Source organism: Nycticebus coucang, chromosome 23 (assembly GCF_027406575.1).
Source record: "Nycticebus coucang isolate mNycCou1 chromosome 23, mNycCou1.pri, whole genome shotgun sequence".
NCBI classification, from domain to species: Eukaryota; Metazoa; Chordata; class Mammalia; order Primates; family Lorisidae; genus Nycticebus; species Nycticebus coucang.
The window spans coordinates 3647124-3664522 of NC_069802.1; the positions used below are offsets into that span (position 1 = coordinate 3647124).

General features: G+C 47.9%; 1 protein-coding gene across 4 annotated transcripts; it reads right to left on the reverse strand.

Annotated features, from left to right (window-relative positions):
* Positions 1-8690: 8690 nt before the first annotated feature.
* RASL11B (RAS like family 11 member B) lies at positions 8691-15421 on the reverse strand. Of its 4 annotated transcripts, XM_053578105.1 has the most exons (6): positions 14306-14732; positions 14064-14126; positions 12870-13915; positions 12240-12296; positions 10933-11009; positions 8691-10158 (listed from the first exon to the last, which is right to left on the reverse strand). In XM_053578105.1, the coding sequence occupies exons 3-6, from the start codon at positions 13654-13656 to the stop codon at positions 9688-9690; spliced, it is 1392 nt and encodes a 463-aa protein (XP_053434080.1). In that variant the 5' UTR covers positions 13657-13915; positions 14064-14126; positions 14306-14732; the 3' UTR covers positions 8691-9687. The 4 variants fall into 4 exon arrangements, with proteins under 4 accessions (XP_053434080.1, XP_053434077.1, XP_053434079.1 ...); XM_053578102.1 differs by adding an exon at positions 15344-15421 and having other exon boundaries at positions 12870-14414; XM_053578104.1 differs by having other exon boundaries at positions 12870-14126.
* Positions 15422-17399: the final 1978 nt, after the last annotated feature.

Here is a 17399-nt window from a genome sequence, read left to right on the forward strand (position 1 = left end):
TAAAAAAACAACTGTTTTTTCATTTTCCTAAAGGTGTCAAGCTGGCCCCTAGTGATAATTTCCATTTATCCTTAACCCCTCTATGTGTGATCTTCCTGATTCCATCTAAAGTTCATTAATTCTAAATAAAAGCCTGTTGGCAGGTGTTGGTAGAAGTCTTCTGATTTGAAGTTCTCCAGTAGTTAGACATGCTTTGGAATTATGTGAGTGAAAAAAGTTGATGTTCCTAAAGATTATATAACTGAGGAGGGAGCATTGCAAATAGGGACTGAGGCTTTGTTTCTCTCTTCTGAAACATTTCTGAAAAGGCGGGGCAGGGAGGAGAAGTGGCCAGAGTCACCAGTGTCTGTGTTGCAAATCTTGACAGGTGACATGGAGCTGCGTTCTCCTGGCAGGCCTGCCAGGCGGCTCATAATGGTGGTAAGACGGAGGTTGATCGGAGGGCTATCTTTGCCTATGAAAGCTCCTTCCCTCTTAAGAAAGGCCCCAATACAAGATATCTGGTCCCAGGAGTTTAAATTGAGATGGCAACCCCTGTGGACACCGTGACTTTGAGTTTCTATTGAAATATAAAGCTTTCTTCTCTGCAAGTTCAAATTTTCCTCCTGACCATAGCAGAAAAAAATTATATAAGAACTGGAAGAAAAAAATGAACTGCTTAGAACTCGAACATTTATACGTGTAGGGTTACTGGAAATTTCTGGCATCTCTAAAAGATGTTTAAAATAAAGGATAAAACTGAAAAGCAGTTTCTATTGTGGTGTACACAGGGGGAAGAAATACAATGTGAACCACGACACTCACATGTCTCTGCATTTTAGTTCTCAGCAAAACCACATTTTATTGAACGACTCTGAAGGTGGACATTATTCTGAGATATAATCAAAGCAGGGTTTTTGTAGACAGAGGTGTTCTTTTTCTTGCCCAGGTATGTTTTTCACAGCATATGGGTTCTTTCATGGTGTTGAAATATAGACCTCAGATACTTTTTTCATTTTACTAATCTTAAAGTCTTAAATTTCAATAAGAAAGAAGATGGCAATCGTCCAAAAGAAATTATAAATAAAGCAGAGGTTACTATTTTCTAAAATAAAAAAATTTAAATAATCTTCTATATGTCTCATATCTGTATTCGTTCATTCATTCATTCCCAAATGTACAGTGAGCATCTGCCCTATTTCAGGCACTGTGCTGGGTTCTGAGCCACTGCAGGGAATGAGCCAGACCCGGTCTTGACTCTGTGGCCACAGAAGGACCAGCAGGTGCCACTCCACGTGCTCAGGCCTTGTGCAAGTATCCACTGAAGGTCAAGTTGTAAACCATGTCTATACCCAAAGGGAACTTCCAATACATGTAAAAACCAAACCACTAACAATTGGCTACCTCTGGGAAGGACTGTCAAAGGGAAGGCTAAGGAAAGAGGGAGTTTCGTTCCCAATATCCTTCTGTCTGGTTTTCATTCTTTTATAGCAAACATGTATTTGTGTACTACTTTTGTGACTTCAATGGTATATTTACAATTAATTTTTTTATTTTATACAGAATATTCAAAACTTCTAATCTGAAATGGAAAAAAGAGGCAGTGACTGATTGTTATCATTCAACACTTATTACATCTTCAAAAGGCTCTCAGTGCTGCATTAAATATGGCCAAAGGCAGCCTCTGAATAGCAAGGGAGATGTCACAAGGTTGGTTTGTGGGCATCTCCTTCCATCCCTGTGGTGGCATCTCCTTCCATCCCTGTGGTGGCATCTCCTTCCATCCCCGTGGTGGCATCTCCTTCCATCCCCGTGGTGGCATCTCCTTCCATCCCCGTGGTGGCATCTCCTTCCATCCCCGTGGTGGCATCTCCTTCCATCCCCGTGGTGGCATCTCCTTCCATCCCCGTGGTGGCATCTCCTTCCATCCCCGTGGTGGCATCTCCTTCCATCCCCGTGGTGGCATCTCCTTCAATCCCCGTGGTGGCATCTCCTTCCGTCTCTGTGGTGACATCCCCTTCCGTCCCTGTGGTGGCATCTCCTTCCGTCTCTGTGGTGGCATCTCCTTCCATCTCTGTGGTGACATCCCCTTCCATCTCTGTGGTGGCATCTCCTTCCATCTCTGTGGTGGCATCTCCTTCCATCCCTGTGGTGGAATCTCCTTCCATCACTGTGGTGAAATCCCCTTCTATCCCTGTGGTGGCATCTCCTTCCATCCCCATGGTGGCATCCGCTTCCATCTCTGTGGTGGCATCTCCTTCCATCTCTGTGGTGGCATCTCCTTCCATCCCCGTGGTGGCATCTCCTTCCATCCCTGTGGTGGCATCTCCTTCCATCCCCGTGGTGGCATCTCCTTCCATCCCCATGGTGCCATCTCCTTTCCTTCCATCTCTGTGGTGGCATCTCCTTCCATCCCTGTGGTGGCATCTCCTTCAATTCCCGTGGTGGCATCTCCTTCCATCACTGTGGTGAAATCCCCTTCTATCCCTGTGGTGGCATCTCCTTCCATCCCCATGGTGGCATCCCCTTCCATCCCCATGGTGGCATCCGCTTCCATCTCTGTGGTGGCATCTCCTTCCATCTCTGTGGTGGCATCTCCTTCCATCCCCGTGGTGGCATCTCCTTCCATCCCCGTGGTGGCATCTCCTTCCATCCCCATGGTGCCATCTCCTTTCCTTCCAGCTCTGTGGTGGCATCTCCTTCCATCCCTGTGGTGGCATCTCCTTCAATTCCCGTGGTGGCATCTCCTTCCATCCCCGTGCTGACCTCTCCTTCCATCCCCGTGGTGGCATCTCCTTCCATCCCCACGGTGGCATCTCCTTTCCTTCCATCTCCGTGGTGGCATCTCCTTCCATCCCTGTGGTGGCATCTCCTTCCATCCCTGTGGTGGCTTCTCCTTTCCTTCCATCTCTGTGGTGGCATCTCCTTCCATCCCTGTGGTGGCATCTCCTTCCATCTCTGTGGTGGCATCTCCTTCTATCCCATGGTGGCATCTCTTCCATCCCTGTGGTGGCATCTCCTTCCATCTCTGTGGTGGCATCTCCTTCTATCCCGTGGTGGCATCTCCTTCCATCTCTGTGGTGGCATCTCCTTCTATCCCATGGTGGCATCTCTTCCATCCCTGTGGTGGCATCTCCTTCCATCTCTGTGGTGGCATCTCCTTCTATCCCGTGGTGGCATCTCCTTCCATCTCTGTGGTGGCATCTCTTTCCATCCCGTGGTGGAATCTCCTTCCATCTCTGTGGTGGCATCTCCTTCCATCTCTGTGGTGGCATCTCCTTCTATCCCGTGGTGGCATCTCCTTCCATCCCGTGGTGGCATCTCCTTCCATCTCTGTGGTGGCATCTCCTTCCATCTCCGTGGTGGCATCTCTTTCCATCTCTGTGGTGGCTGGTTGGAGGTACTAACCAGGCAGGCAATCAGGCAGTAGAGGCTTTGGAGAAGAGACGAGCTGGAAGAAGTTTGTGGTAACTAGAGTTTGGTTTGAATAAGAAGCAGGAGGCACAGGGCAGTGCTGCTCCTTTATTAAAAAGCAGGAACATTCTAGAAATTTGGTATAAATCCAGCAACGAGCCTTCAACAAATGAGGGGAAAGAGGGAGGCTCAGGAAATGGAGCACTGTCCCCCAGGTACAGCCTTCTGGAACCTCCTGTCACTGCCGGAGCGGCTGGAGGAGATGCCAGTCACACTCTCCACCTGCTGTGAAGGAGGTGTGGGCTTGTGTCCTAGGCCTGCCACTCCGAGTGCTGTGGGTCTCTCCCAGCCTCAGTGTCTACATCTGGAGAGACACAGCACATGGTGCTTCTGCCTCCCTCCTGGGAGGGCTGGTATAGGGCCATCCCTAATACACTGGCCAGCTTCTAACTCCCAAGAGCTACGGGTTTTTAATGTTGAAGACATTGAAGAAGTTACTTCATAAAATGATAACCAGTCGACAGGAGAATAATATTGGATGAAGAGAAATTTTGGAGGTATTCCTGGGGTCTACCAGGAAATAAGAAAATGCCAGAGGAATGTTGCCCACCGACTCAGTTGCACTGCCCAATGACTGAAATGGTTTAATTTAGCAGAGTGCTAAGTTGGGAGACAGGAAGAAGTTCTCAAATCCACCTCACTGAGAACTTTGGAGATGGGTATTTCAAAGATGGATTGGCAGGCAAAGGATTAGGCAACTGGGTTTGCTAATTGGTTATATTCAGGGCAAATTATAGGGGGTTAGAAATCATCTTCTTGTATTGAGTCAGGTCCCACAGGTTGGGGTCACAATTCCAGTTGAGTCAGTTTCTTGGTGTGGACTGCTGGTCTAGGCTGATCAGCCAGTTCACACAGGCCGGGAAGATATCTCAGAAACTACTTTTCATTTCCAAAAGCTGATGTTATCTACAGAGAAAGTTAAGTATTGTTATAATCACCAGGTATGTGACTCCAGAGTAGCAATTATAAAGAAGCAAAGAGGAGGAACAGTGGCTGATTATTATCAAGCAAATGAGGGGACAGTGGCTGATTACTATCATTATTTGTAGCTAGGTCTATGCCTTCACAGAGTTCCAGGCCCTTACTACTGTTCTCACCTTGCACCCCTTTATTAGTTTGTAAAGGGTGGTTTCAGGAATAATACTTTGCTCCAACATACTTCCAGGACAAAATAGCCCAGAGGTCAGGGGTAGTATCTGGAACTTGGCCCAGTGGCCAGATCCCAATCCCACCTTTTCCATATAGTAGGTCTACTTCTGCTAATCTTACTTGACCATGAAATAGGACCTGTCCCACGGGGTTAGGTGAAAATTAAGAGTTAACCCATGTAAAGCACTTAGAAAATGGCACACGGTAAGCTTGTTCAGAGCATATCACAGTCACTATTGTTGGTAATCAAGTCTGGTGATTGCTCACACAGGGCCACATGTCTCCAGGAGAACTTTCTACCACTAATGTTAGCCAGCAAGTAGTTGTGGGGAATCTGAGATTAACACACTGATTTGCCATTTGACCTCACTTAAATGTATCCATTCTTACAAGCATTTCTCTACACACACACACACACACACACACACACACACACACACACACACCGGATGTCAGTCACCTGAAGGTGACCTAAAAGGCTAAGCTGAGTGGTCATGCTGGTGTCCCATCTCAGGCCTGGGTATGAGCAGTTACCATTTAAACTCTGGGCAGAGCCAAAACAACCACATACAAAACCGCAACCCTCTACCGAGGACCTCACAGACCACACTCTTTATAAACATAGTTGATGGAGGTGTAAATGCTTTGTAGCAATTGACATCTGCCTTTGTAAACTCTCTTCTGGAGTCGACTTCCCACGAACATAGTGGGCACAGCAGGCACTCTGGAAGCGCTCCAGGCCAAGAGTGTCCCCGGGGCTCAGGGCCTGTGCAAATGGCTCTGTTCAGCCCCTCCCCCACATGACTATGGGATCCCAGTAACAAAGAATTCCATCAAGCTCCCCGCAAGGCCGCTATTATTTATTTTACCCTGGTTACCAGACACAGAATCTCAACAACAAATGATCCAGTATTACAAATGTCTGCTATCCAGCTCCTCAAACATCAAGAGACTCCACCTCTGTTTTAAAAGGAATTTTAAAAGACAAAACCAGATGACAGAGAGTCTGCAGTCTATCTGAGAAGGAAGCATGGGGGGTGGTAACTGGGATCTTGCCACAGTCAGTAATAACTCTAATCCTGTTCTCGTCTCCAGTGAGGACAGTAAGAACTTTCTGGAACTGCCTCTCCTTAGACTTTAAAGCCAACGCAGACAACACCAGCTTTTCTGGGTTATTTATTATAACCAGACAGCTCTCTAATTCCTTTTGGGACTTCCCTGAGGCCCCTGGGCAGTCCAGCCTCCCCGCTGTGCAGAGAGGCAGGATCATGGAGTCTCCCCCTTGTGCAGTGTTTGCCCACAAGCTTGTTCATTTACCCAAAAAATGCATGTGCTTTCTCCCCTTGGGGTGTAAGATGAAGGGCGAAATCCCATTGTTCACCAAAACCCAGATCACTAGAATACACCCCTAGCTCCTAAGCCTTGGGTAAAGGGCTGGCTGGGCAGAGACCCTCCCACCCCTCCTCCAGTGGCGGCTCCTAAATGGGGGCCCTGGACACTGCACAGCACCAAGCAGGCTGCAGAGGCTGCAAGTGTTTTCGATTGAGGCAGGGAGAAAACTGGAAAGCCAGACGTCCCGGCCAGCCCGAGGGGGTCCGCTTCCCAGACAGGAGGACTGCACTGCCCACCCTCCCTGCCCAGCTGTCCTGGGCTCTGGAGCAGGGCTGGAGGCCAGGAGTGGTTGGCTGATGGGAGCAGCAGATGTGGCATGGTGGCAAGGGGCCTGGCCACGAGGGGACAGCAGGAAAGGGGCTGCATCCAGGGCAGGCAGAGTTTCCAGGTGGGATCAGCGGAGTGGAGCCGGGAAGCCGTACCCGTAGCCCAGGGTTTAGACGGTGGCATCCTACAGAACTGGATGGCGTCCTGGACCTGCCACCCACGAGCTGGGCCAAGTACTAATGCTTCTCAGCCTCCCTTTTCCTTTTCTGCAGATGCAGCTGAAGAGGGATAGTGGAGGCATTATGCCAAAGGTCGGTTATTTCAAACACTTTCTACAGGGCTGACACACAGATTTTCAATAAATAGAAACAACTGTTACTACCTGTGTGGCCCTAAGCAGGTAATTTAATCTATCTGAACCTCAGTTTCTTCATCTTTAAAATGGAAGTGGTATTATCTCCTCCCCCCAGGATTCTTTAAAAGGTTGGCGGAGATGATGTGTAGTCTGGCACACTGCAAACGTTCAGTAAATCCTGGTGCCTTCCCCTTCCTGCTCTCTGTACCCCAGATGTGCACGTCCCTGCCCCTCGGCCGGAGGAGCCAACCTCTGCCTAGGTGGGAGCGGGCTGCTCCTCAGGGCCAGAAGGTTGGTTGTATATAGGCTGGAAGTTCTAAAAAAGCAACACAGAACAAAAGACAGGATTAAAAAAAAGAGAGATGCTAAGAATAAAAGAGATGAGCAAAAGTAACAAAACCTATAAGAACACACAGTGAATTCCAGAACTGTAAACAGTCAAGTCAGCCTGGGATGGTTGACAGAACTGAGACTTGGGTGATTTCCAGCTAGGACTGTCTCTGTGTATGTCTCTGTCTCCGCATCTCTCTCTCTCTTTCTTTCCTCTCCCTCTCTCCCAAGAGTGGCCTTGAACAAGCTACTTTATCTTCCCGAGGGGACTAGAGCTCTGGGCCTCCTCCCAGCCTGATAAGTTTGGGATGTGGTAGGAGAGACTGAGTCCAGGGCAGGGGTGAAGGAGAGAGGAGCCAGGAGGTGAGCAGGCACCAGGCGCAGCTGGGCCAAGGAACAGGCCAAGCCTGCAAGAGGTCTGCAGCCTGGGAGCAGATGGGAAGGAAAGGAGAATCAGAGTGGCCGTAGGAACACGGGCATGGTGCTGCTAGCATCTTTGCAGCACAAAGCCACCGCAGGAAAACACCTGTCTCCTTTAGTCCCAGAAGGCGGAGGGAAAGACCATTGGCAAGTAGATAAAGATTAACTTCTCACTGGTTGGACATTGTTAACACAACCACATAGGTTGAATAGAAATAAAAGCGAGTAGAATCCAGGTGGACATACTTGTCACTGCTCTTGAACTAAGATGATTTTAGTGCCTGCTTCTGGCATGTACACTCTTCTCGGAGGTGAGGTCAGGCTGAAGGTACAGAAAATGACCCTACAGGCAAGAAAGGTTTGGGGCATCACTGGAAGGCCTACCGAGCAGGGGGGATACTTACCCTGTAGGAAAAATGATTGGAAGCCCAGCACCATGTTATTGTAGGCCCCCAAATGCTATTCACCTTGGCAACTTCCCACAGCCATGCTGCCCTAAAATGCAGCTGTATCTTCCTTAGGCAATGTTATAAAGGAGTAAGAATGTTGAATGTGGTCAGAAGACAACCATTCAGGTCCCTCCTGTGAGACATCACTCAAGACTCAGAGACTGTCTCCCTCATCTGTAAAAGGGCGTCAGTACCGTCCCCACCCTCCTCATAGGCTTAAATGAGATCAGGTATGTGAAAGCAAGACTCACAAATGCAGGGCGTGACTATCTCCCAGAAAGATGGTGGCGTACAGGAAAGATCTTCCAGCTCTGTGTGGAACAAATGAGAGGCCTGGCAGCTTTAGCTTCTACGCATGTGACAAAAGTTCCATGGGGCAAGCTCCAAACAGCTCCAGATTAATGGCTACAAGTTTCTACAGTGAGAGTAAAGTGCATCTTTTGAAAACAGCATATCCAAAGAAGAGATTTGCCGAACAAAGCATGTGTAAAGAAGCAGTAAGCTCGTGCAGAAGCAAAGCTTTGCTGAAAGATGTGTGTAGCCAGACCTTTGTCTTAGGTTTACCTGGAAGATCAGTAGGAAAATGAATGGGGGCTGTGCTACGCTTGAATATAAGCCAGCAGGGATTTAACTTGTTCCTTGAGCCTCTTTCTTCATCTGTAAAATGGGGATAACAGTAGACTCACCTCACTGGATTACTGAGACTTTGAGATATAACCCTTGGAAGGCACAATGCCTGCCTCAACTATAAGCATAATAAATGTAAGATGCTAGGTAACACACTGAAGGGCAGGTCATTCCACCAAAATCAACTGACACGTTTTTTTCTGTACCTGATGCAATAAAGACCAAATCAGACATCTACTCTTTTAAAATGAGATTTATTGTACATAAAATAAATTAATTACAGTTTAAGCCAAAGCATGGGTGGCTTTATAAAGTGCATCTGTGTAGGGGATTTGGCAGGCAACCCCTGCATCTATCTGCTCACTCGCTGTAAGATAGTGTTTTTGTACTTCAGCCACCCATAGGCAAAACTCAGCCAGGCCTAGGACACAACTCAACATCATAGCCATGAGCCATTTACACAAATCACACCAAAAACAACTGACACACTGGTTTCTGTACCTGATGCAATAGGTTAAAAGCAAACAAACAAACTATACAGTCTCACAATTAGTTAGAGCCTGGGGTTGAAGAGTTTGAGTTCAAACCACCCAACACACCAACTAAGCATACCCATCCTGTCAGGGAGGAACACTGCCTTCCTGTGAGCTACTCAGTGTCTGAGTTCAGAATACTGTGGCCCATAAACTTGACCTTTTGGGGGGAGGGGCACTTTCCTTCTTCTTCTTACAGAAAGAAATCTGTGTATCCTTCAGGTTAGAAAGGTATTCTGTTAAGAATGGTGTTCCAGCAATCCAAATCATACTGAGAAAAGCAACTCTTCCTTTTGGATAAGGCGGTGGGGGCGAGGGGAGAAAAAGAAAAAAGAGAGAAGGCAGAGAAAAGAAAATCTGTGAATGCTTCATCTCTTCCTTCACCCCCACCATACACAGCACAACTGACCAGCATTTACAAGGTAGTTGAAAAGAAAAACCAAAGCAATTACACCCCTTCCCCACTCCAAAGGAAAATACAGAGTACTTTTCACATATTCAGAGAGTGGCTTGGTGGGCTGGTTCAAGCCTGTCAGTTCTGTCCCCTGCTTGGAACAACACTTCCTTTTCTGGGGCAGTTCCATGAGCCTGCTTGGCCTGTCTGCTCCAGCCCTTTCTGGAGTAATGACTTACTGCCAGCATTCAATGTTCCTGCACTAGAAGAATCTCATGCCCTCTTCTTGGAAAGACCAAACCCCCTCAAGTGCCCATTTCAGACGGAGGTGACAGTCCTCACTTTGGCAGAGAGTGCCTGCTTGAACCTTCTCTTCAGATCCTGCATGTTGGGGGACTTGGGCCTGGGAATGAGGGAGCTTCTCCGTTTCTCAGGCGTGCTGCTAGGCTGATGCTTGTGGCTTACTTCTTTGCACAGGACGTGGAAGGCACTGTAGACATCATTATAATTTTCACTGACAGACACTTCATAGAATAAGCAGCCCAGCATGCCGGCTAGCTGCAGTCCAAGCTGAGGGTCAACCTGTTTGATATGCAACAGGTCAGCTTTGTTGGCCACAACCACCACGGGCAGCCGCGTGCCCGGGTGTAGTTGCTGCACGTGCTGGTGAAGCTGGCCAATGAGTTCATAGCTCTTGTAGTCAGTGATGGAAAAGACGATCACCACAGCGTCTGCCCAGCGGATACACCTATTCAGCTGCTCACTGCAGCTCAAGCTGTTCTCGTGGACCTGAAACAGACAAGTAACAGCAAACTCAGCACTGGCCAGTACCACAAAGAGCTCTGGCTTGGGTGGATTCAAATTCTAAAGAGCCCTTTACAGTCAGACTGGGTTGCAGGCCATAAACAAGTTATATCCCCACACACTCTGGATTTCTTGACAATATGTTGATCCAGCTGCAGAGAGTTGGAATAAATAACAGTGCAGCTTGCCACACTTGAGTGGAAAATTGACCTACAGAGAACTCCATGCAGAGAGACTTTGTAGTTGCACAAAATGGGAAATTAACTGGCTAGACAGTAAGTCTGGGGAAGTAAAGATAGGAGCTGGAAGCATTTAAACCTGGATAACTGCCCAGTTCAGGAGGAAAAAAAACCACTAACATGGCTCTTTTGTCTATAGGGTAACTTTCCACAGTATAAAAGCGATTCCAAGTATTTGGAGACCGTACCTGACGTTTGGTTTTTCATGCCAAAGACACATATGTAAAAACTGACCTTTCTAACTAGAGCAAGGAAACTGCCAGTTCCAAGTGTGTTGGGTTTGGTCTGTCCTGCCATGTAGAAGGGAAGATTTCTTTGCCTTAGCCAAGTCTCCCAAATTGAGCTACAATAAGACTGATCAACAGCCAGATACAATTGAGGTGTCAAACAACATGTAAAAGTCTAGACTTGACTCCCCAAATTTCTCTCCACTCCTGCAGCATGAGGGACTCTGGGAGCAAGGGAACAATTCAACATCCATGGAGGCTCCCCCTTTCCCCAGTATCTCAGAGCATCTCACCTGAATACCTGGAGTGTCTTGAACCTGAATAGCCAGGGTTTCACCTTCTATCTGAACTTGTCTGGTATAGAGATTACCTATGAAAGCAAAGAAGAAAATTATGTTTTTCTTTATTGTACAATTCAAACACTGTGGATTTTTTTTAAGTTAGAGAGGAAAATGTAGTCTACACCAATGCACAAAAAGAAGCTATAGTTTATTTCGATCTAATGGGCTTACTTCAGAATTGTTTTTAAACCAACTGCAATTTTAACCCCTTGTTAGTAGATTTATTAAAACTAGGGCAAAGTTTCCAAGTTTTGGAAACTTATTTGTCTATTTTTAAACAGAGTTTCCATTTTTAGAACACTCCCTTGATGCAAATTTTCTTAACTCGGCACGTATGAGGTTTCTGTTTTATTTTAGTATTTCATCACTCTTTGGCCATAACTTTAGATTTTGGCCATTACATACAGGGTGGCCATAAAGTTCGGGTGCTAAACTTTATAGCCACCCTGTGTAATGGCTTGGTAGACAAATATTGTCAGTAAACACACAGCCAATATCATCAGTTGTAATAAAAATGTGGCATACTGATCACCTACGCTACATCAAAGCAGAAGACTAGCAGTCTTATCTTGGGATGTCTTACACAGCTCATTTCAAATAATCCCCTGTAGGAATTTCATATGGTCTACAGATTTAAGCAATTTGCTAACAGCACAAAGGTAGAAAGCTCTCAGCCTCCCTAGTGGCTATTCTTATTCATCATAAGAGATTGAAATATTTTTCTTCTCATTTATTCAGGAATTCTCCTCCTAAAATTCTGCTATCTAGTTATTTTCCTTTGTTAAGAAAAGAGAACTTTAGGTTTACAACTGCTGTCATTTGGCCTCTGCTTTAAAAGGTCACCTCTGAAAGGCAGCCAGCAGAGAGGGAGAGGGCTGGGGGAGGAGCTGGTCATCCTTTTTTTTTTTTTTTTTTATGACTTTTGCAGGAGTGTTTTGAAGGGAAAGGCTCTTGAGTACAAAGGGTGCTTCCAACTGGGGTCCCTATAGTTAAAACATACCAAGGGGAATACTTTCAAGCACTTGATAAAATGATGAATGGCCTTGGAATGGAATGAGGCCAGATGGCACTTCTGGGTTTGGGGGGAGGGGGTGGTTTGGAGGGGCATGCAGAGTTGGAGGCGGCCAGACCCTGATGCTCAGACTGTCACTCTGGAGAAACTTGCCTAGAAGGCCCTGGGAAAAAAAAAAAAAGAAAAAAACCGGGAATAAGAGTACTCCTACCACATGACAGTATCTTCCTCAAATGCATTTCCTCACCTGCATTTCTTTCATAGTCACCGATGAATCGTTTGGTGAGAAACCGGACCACCAGCGCTGCGGGTCAGAAAAAAAAAGGTTAGACTGGTTTCCACCCCACCCCCAGCCTGGAAAACAACTCTCCAAAGAAAGGCTTAGACGGCCACCAAGTGAAATTCCTACCCTGTAGCTCCTTGACCCTTCTTCCAGACACAAGGAGAGGATTGGAGGCATTGTGAATTATGGCACCGTCCAGCTGGAAGGGTCATTTGGCTCACCCCTTCCCTGAGCCCGGCTGACCCACACTTAAGCCTTCTAGTGGACAAACGTTTTCCTAACCTTACAGATCTCTGGGGGGGTGACGTTCACCATCTCCCCATTATGTGCCAGAGGCTCAAACCCCCCAAAGTTCTAATGTCCATTGTGCCGGTGCTGCCCATACGGTCACCTGGCCATTCTCGATTTAAGCATCCCTCATCTGTTCAGGCAGGGGAGTGGAGGCCGGGCTGGCTAAGGTCCCTCTCAGAGGGGCCGCGGATCTCTAGGAAGGGGTGCGCGGTCCAGCTGCAACTCGCACTTCTCCCCACGCCTAGCGTATCCGCCACTCCCAGTGGGGGTCGTCCACGTCCGGCCCTGGTGCCCAGGACTCACCCGTCTTGCCCACGCCGCTGGCCCCCACCACGGCGATCTTGACCAGGCGGCGGCCGGCAGCCCCCAGGCAGCAGTCGGCGGCGGCCGCGGCGGCGCTGCCCGGGGCAGGGTACTCGGCGATGGTGCACATGTTCTGAATGAGGCGCATCGCCGCTCCGGCTGGGCTGCACCGCGCGAGAGCGAGCGTGCGGGGTTGGAGGAGGCACGAGCTGAGCCGGAGCGTTCGGGAGGACCGGGCTGGGGAGCTCCCCAGCAAAAAATAACAATAACAAAAGGTAAGTTCTGCGCGGCTCGGAAAGGGTAGGGCTCCGGGCTGAGACTGCACCCGCGCGGCGCGCGAGCTATTTTCTCTGGGGCCGGACACGCCCCCCGCCGCCTGCGGCCAATCCCGCGGCTCCCTGCGCGAGGCCCCGCCCCCGGCGTCACTTGGTGCTTGCAGTGTCCGGCCTCCGGCGCCCGGAGCCCGCGCCAGGCAGACTGAGGCAGGGTGCGGGGCGGCGGGCCGGCGGCTGGGTCTCGCTGCGCCGGGCCATGCTGGGGTTGGAGGTGTCTTGGGTCCCAGGGGAAGGGATCGGCCGACCGGCAGCGAGGGGCGTGCGGCCTTGGGTTCCGAGAGCCTTTCTAGGACACATACCCCGGCCTGGGCGGGTACCCACTGGCGGCTCTCCGCAGCCCCCATACTCCACCCCCACCACCAGGGAACCTGCTCCGGGGCAGGCCGGGGTCTCCTGCCCAACTTAGCGCCCGTTTCCTTCTTTGGGGGCGAGTTGCACTGATTTGGATGCATTCAGAGTGGTGTCCAGGTCATAGATTTGGCTACAATTGCAATCAACAACAAAATCATCAACCAACACCGCCCCCTTAAAATGTGGCGTTTGACTTTGGGGTATTTTGCTGGAGACCCACGTGTCTGGCTCGTGTCTACAGAGCAAGCTGGCGTGAACCCACACGTGGTCGGGCACATGTACAGCACACCCAGAGGCAATCAAGAAGTAATTACAGAATAAGCGTTCCGGAGCCTCAGACAGTCACACCTCCTCCAAGAGCTGTGAAATGGAAAGAAAATAGTTTGCCAGCTGCGACCTCTGAAAGGGTCTGCACTTAGTCTCTGGCCATCAAGAGTCCGTTAAGCAGCTTGATGCCAAAGAAGCCAGGGGCTCTGCGCTCGTAAAATGCCACCTTCCGGCCCCTTACTTTCTCAGCAGGGAGAGCATCTTCAATGGCGGCCAAATTCCTCCTCCCAGCAATATTTTGTACCTGAAAATGAAAGCAGAATATGTCACCAGAGACTCAAGCTCACCACCTCATACCCCAACTTTTCCCCCTCCTCATCAACCCTGTGGGCCCCCCAAAGTCCCAGAGGCTTTTATGATGGGACATGTCAACAAAGGGCTGTGTGTCCACACCCACATTTAAGGTTAAAATGTGAAACAAACCCTTTCCTTCACCAACTTGTTAGGCTTCCGTATGACGACTTCCCCTTTCACCCTGGACTTCGGTGGACAGATATGGGACAGAATTTATGATCCAGTCCTAGTTCAGACTCTGAAATGAGCCTTCTTGTCAATTAAGGTTTAGGGGTTTGAGATTACTTTTCTATTTCCCCTTGAATTCCTGCAAACTGCTTTAAAACAAGTCTGTTAGGACGAGCAACATAATTAGCAACACACACAACCTTACAATAAAATAATAGGTTCACTTCTAGGGAGATCACTGGAATGAAGTAAGTTCAAGTATTTGAGAAAAAAAAGAAAAGAGCATTATTAATATGCATGTCCTTCTTTGTGGTTGAAGTCAGACTCGAATGTTGGTTCTGTAAAATCAAACTTAAGACTGTAATTATAGGTAACCATGTGCTTTGTAAACCCTTACCTCCTCCCCCCAAAAAGCCTGCAATGCTATCATCCTTCCATGATAAAAATAACTATGTAAAGTATTTGTTTCAACTGCTTCTTACACACACACACACACACACAGTTGTCAAGGGAATTTTGCTGTGGATCGGATCATTTTATATTTTAGGGCTTGATTTCCATTGCCATAAGCCCATAGAAAACCTGTGATTTTTCTGTCTGCAACACAAAGGCTGGATTTGGTATTCTTATTTTAGGTCTGGCTATGCTTTAAAGAACACAGAAAAGAAAGAAACAAGAGAAAGACGGAGAAAAGAAAAGAGAGCTATTCAAAATCCAAATATCTAGTATAAAACCCATCTCTACCCTACCTCAGATAATGACACTGAAAGTTACAGTCTTAGAAATTCACAGAATTAAAAAAAAGGAAGGAGCTGGGGCAGGAGTGATGATATATAATGAGTGCTTGTTTAATTCCAGGCTGTATAAAGGGATTTTGCATTTAAAAATCTCATTTGACCTTCACGACCTGAGGGAGGTATTGTCATTACTTCTGGGTGCAGTTACCTACTTCTGCTTACAGTCCTGTGTGCTGAGTAGGCCTAGATGGGTGGTTCTTACTTAGGATCTTTCATGTTGTTGCAGTCAGGTGGCAGCTGGGGCTGGAGTCATCTGAAGGCTCAACTGGGCTGGACATTCAAGATCTGGCTTCTTCACTTGCATGTCTGCATGTCATCTGGAATGGCCAGAGCAGATGGGACTAGCTTGGGTGCCCTCGTGGCAGACTTCCCATTGAGTGAACATTCTAAGACCGCAGGAGAAGCCGCCTGTCTCTTAAGGCCTGGGCATGAAAACTGGCTCAGCATCACTTCTGCTATATTCTATTGGTCAGGCAGTCACAGAGCTTACTCACATTAAAGGGTGAAGGGCAGGAACACTGATACCACCTTTAGATGGAAAAAATGTCAGGCCAGGCATAGTGGCTTATGCTTAGACTCCTAGCACTCTGGGAAGCCACGGCAGGTGGATTGCCTGAGCTCAGGAGTTAGAGACAAGCCTGAACAAGAGCAAGACCCTGTCTCTAAAAAAATAGAAAACCTAGCCAGGCATTGTGGCAGCAGCTTGTAGTCCCGGCTACTCAGGAGGCAGGAGCAAGAGAATTGCTTGAGCCCAAGAGTTTGAAGTTGCTGTAAGCTACAATGCCATAGAATGCTACCAAGGGCAACAGAGTAAGATTCTGTCGAGAACAATAATAATGTTCAGGTTCAAAAACTCCTCCCAGGTTACATGTCCTATAGGGTACAGAGCCAAAGCACTTCTATCTCTCTTGCGCACGTCTAGTTAAAAGAGATTAGGATGAGGATTGAAATACAAGGGGATTGGTGGAGGAAAGAAAAATATTTTGCCACGTTTCAATATTGCCTCAGCTTCTGGAGTTTCCACCACCCCCTTTGATCTTCACAACCTTAGCCCAGAGAACCCAGCCTCTGGAGGCCCTTAGGGTACCAGAATATAAGTTCAATAAATACTTGCTGGTATCTGGGCTACAGCTATACCAGGCACTGTGCCGGGCCTTGGGTCTACAGTGGCAAACAAGGGAGCTCTCTGTCCTCACTCGAGTTCCATTTAGCATGAGAGACAGAGAGTGAGTGAGCAATTTCAATACAGTGTGAGAAAATGCCTTGATGGGGAAGTGCAAGAATTGCAGGAGCAGCTGGTAGGACTAAACACTGGATTATGGAAGTCATGTATAAAAGTTAGAGTGGAGGAGTGTTGAGAATTGTGTGTGCTGCGTACAAGCATGCGTGAATGTCTGTGCATGAGTGTGGGAGTACAAAGCTGGAAGCGAGGTGGCAGGGAGGGTGCACAGAGGTGGGTTAGTGTGCAAGGGAATAGCATTTTCCAGGAGACACTATGTGCACAGTAAGCATTTATGGATTGGCAATGAAAGAATGAGTGAATAAAGCCAAGGCGTCAATTGAGAAAATGGATTCCTGATGTGTGGACAGAGAGAAGGACGCTCGTGATTTCTGAGAAGGAGCATGTATACTGATGAAATAAGTCCCAGAAGTTGCTGTAGTACTCTCTCCATTGGAACATGCCCCACGGAAGCCAGATGAGCTGCTTCTCTGCCCACGTCACCAGGAGTTGCTTACAAATCAGCCCCCTCTGAACAGCCACACCTTGGGCAAGAACCAAACCCTTTTTTTGAGACTTGTATCATCTCTACCTCTTTGGATCCAGTGAAAAGACACCTCTTTATGCATTTTAGACAGAAAACTATTTAATACAGGTATTACCTCCTTTCGATCTTGTTGGAAGGGCTAGAGTAACAGGCTTGAGGGGGGGGCCTGCAGAAATGCCTCCGGGAGCAGCACAGCAGAACTGCCCACACCAGGAGCTACTGTCTCTTCCATAATCAGGGGAATCCAGAGGCTTCCTCTGGTGCTGTCTCTCAAAACCCTCAAAGTTAGAGACTGGATATTGAAAAATTGCTACAGGAACGTTCCATATCCCTACAATCGTGCCTAGCAGTAGAAAGCCACTAAGCAGGACAAAGAACCCTCCTCCTTGCCTCCTTCCTTCTTACAAATCTTCTCTGAGCCCATCTTATTAATTAATACATATCATTAGACATTTGTCCAAACCTGGGGACACCAAGAGTGAACTCGAAGGT

Bases quoted from the DNA above. Each gene is read 5' to 3' on its own strand.
- RASL11B (XM_053578102.1), bottom strand. From the start codon at position 13,656: ATGCATCCAAATCAGTGCAACTCGCCCCCAAAGAAGGAAACGGGCGCT. The intron at 12,297-12,869 runs GTGAGTCCTGGG...TCTGACCCGCAG, and splicing joins CAGCGGCGTGGGCAAGACGG to CGCTGGTGGTCCGGTTTCTC. The intron at 11,010-12,239 runs GTGAGGAAATGC...TTGCTTTCATAG, and splicing joins TGACTATGAAAGAAATGCAG to GTAATCTCTATACCAGACAA.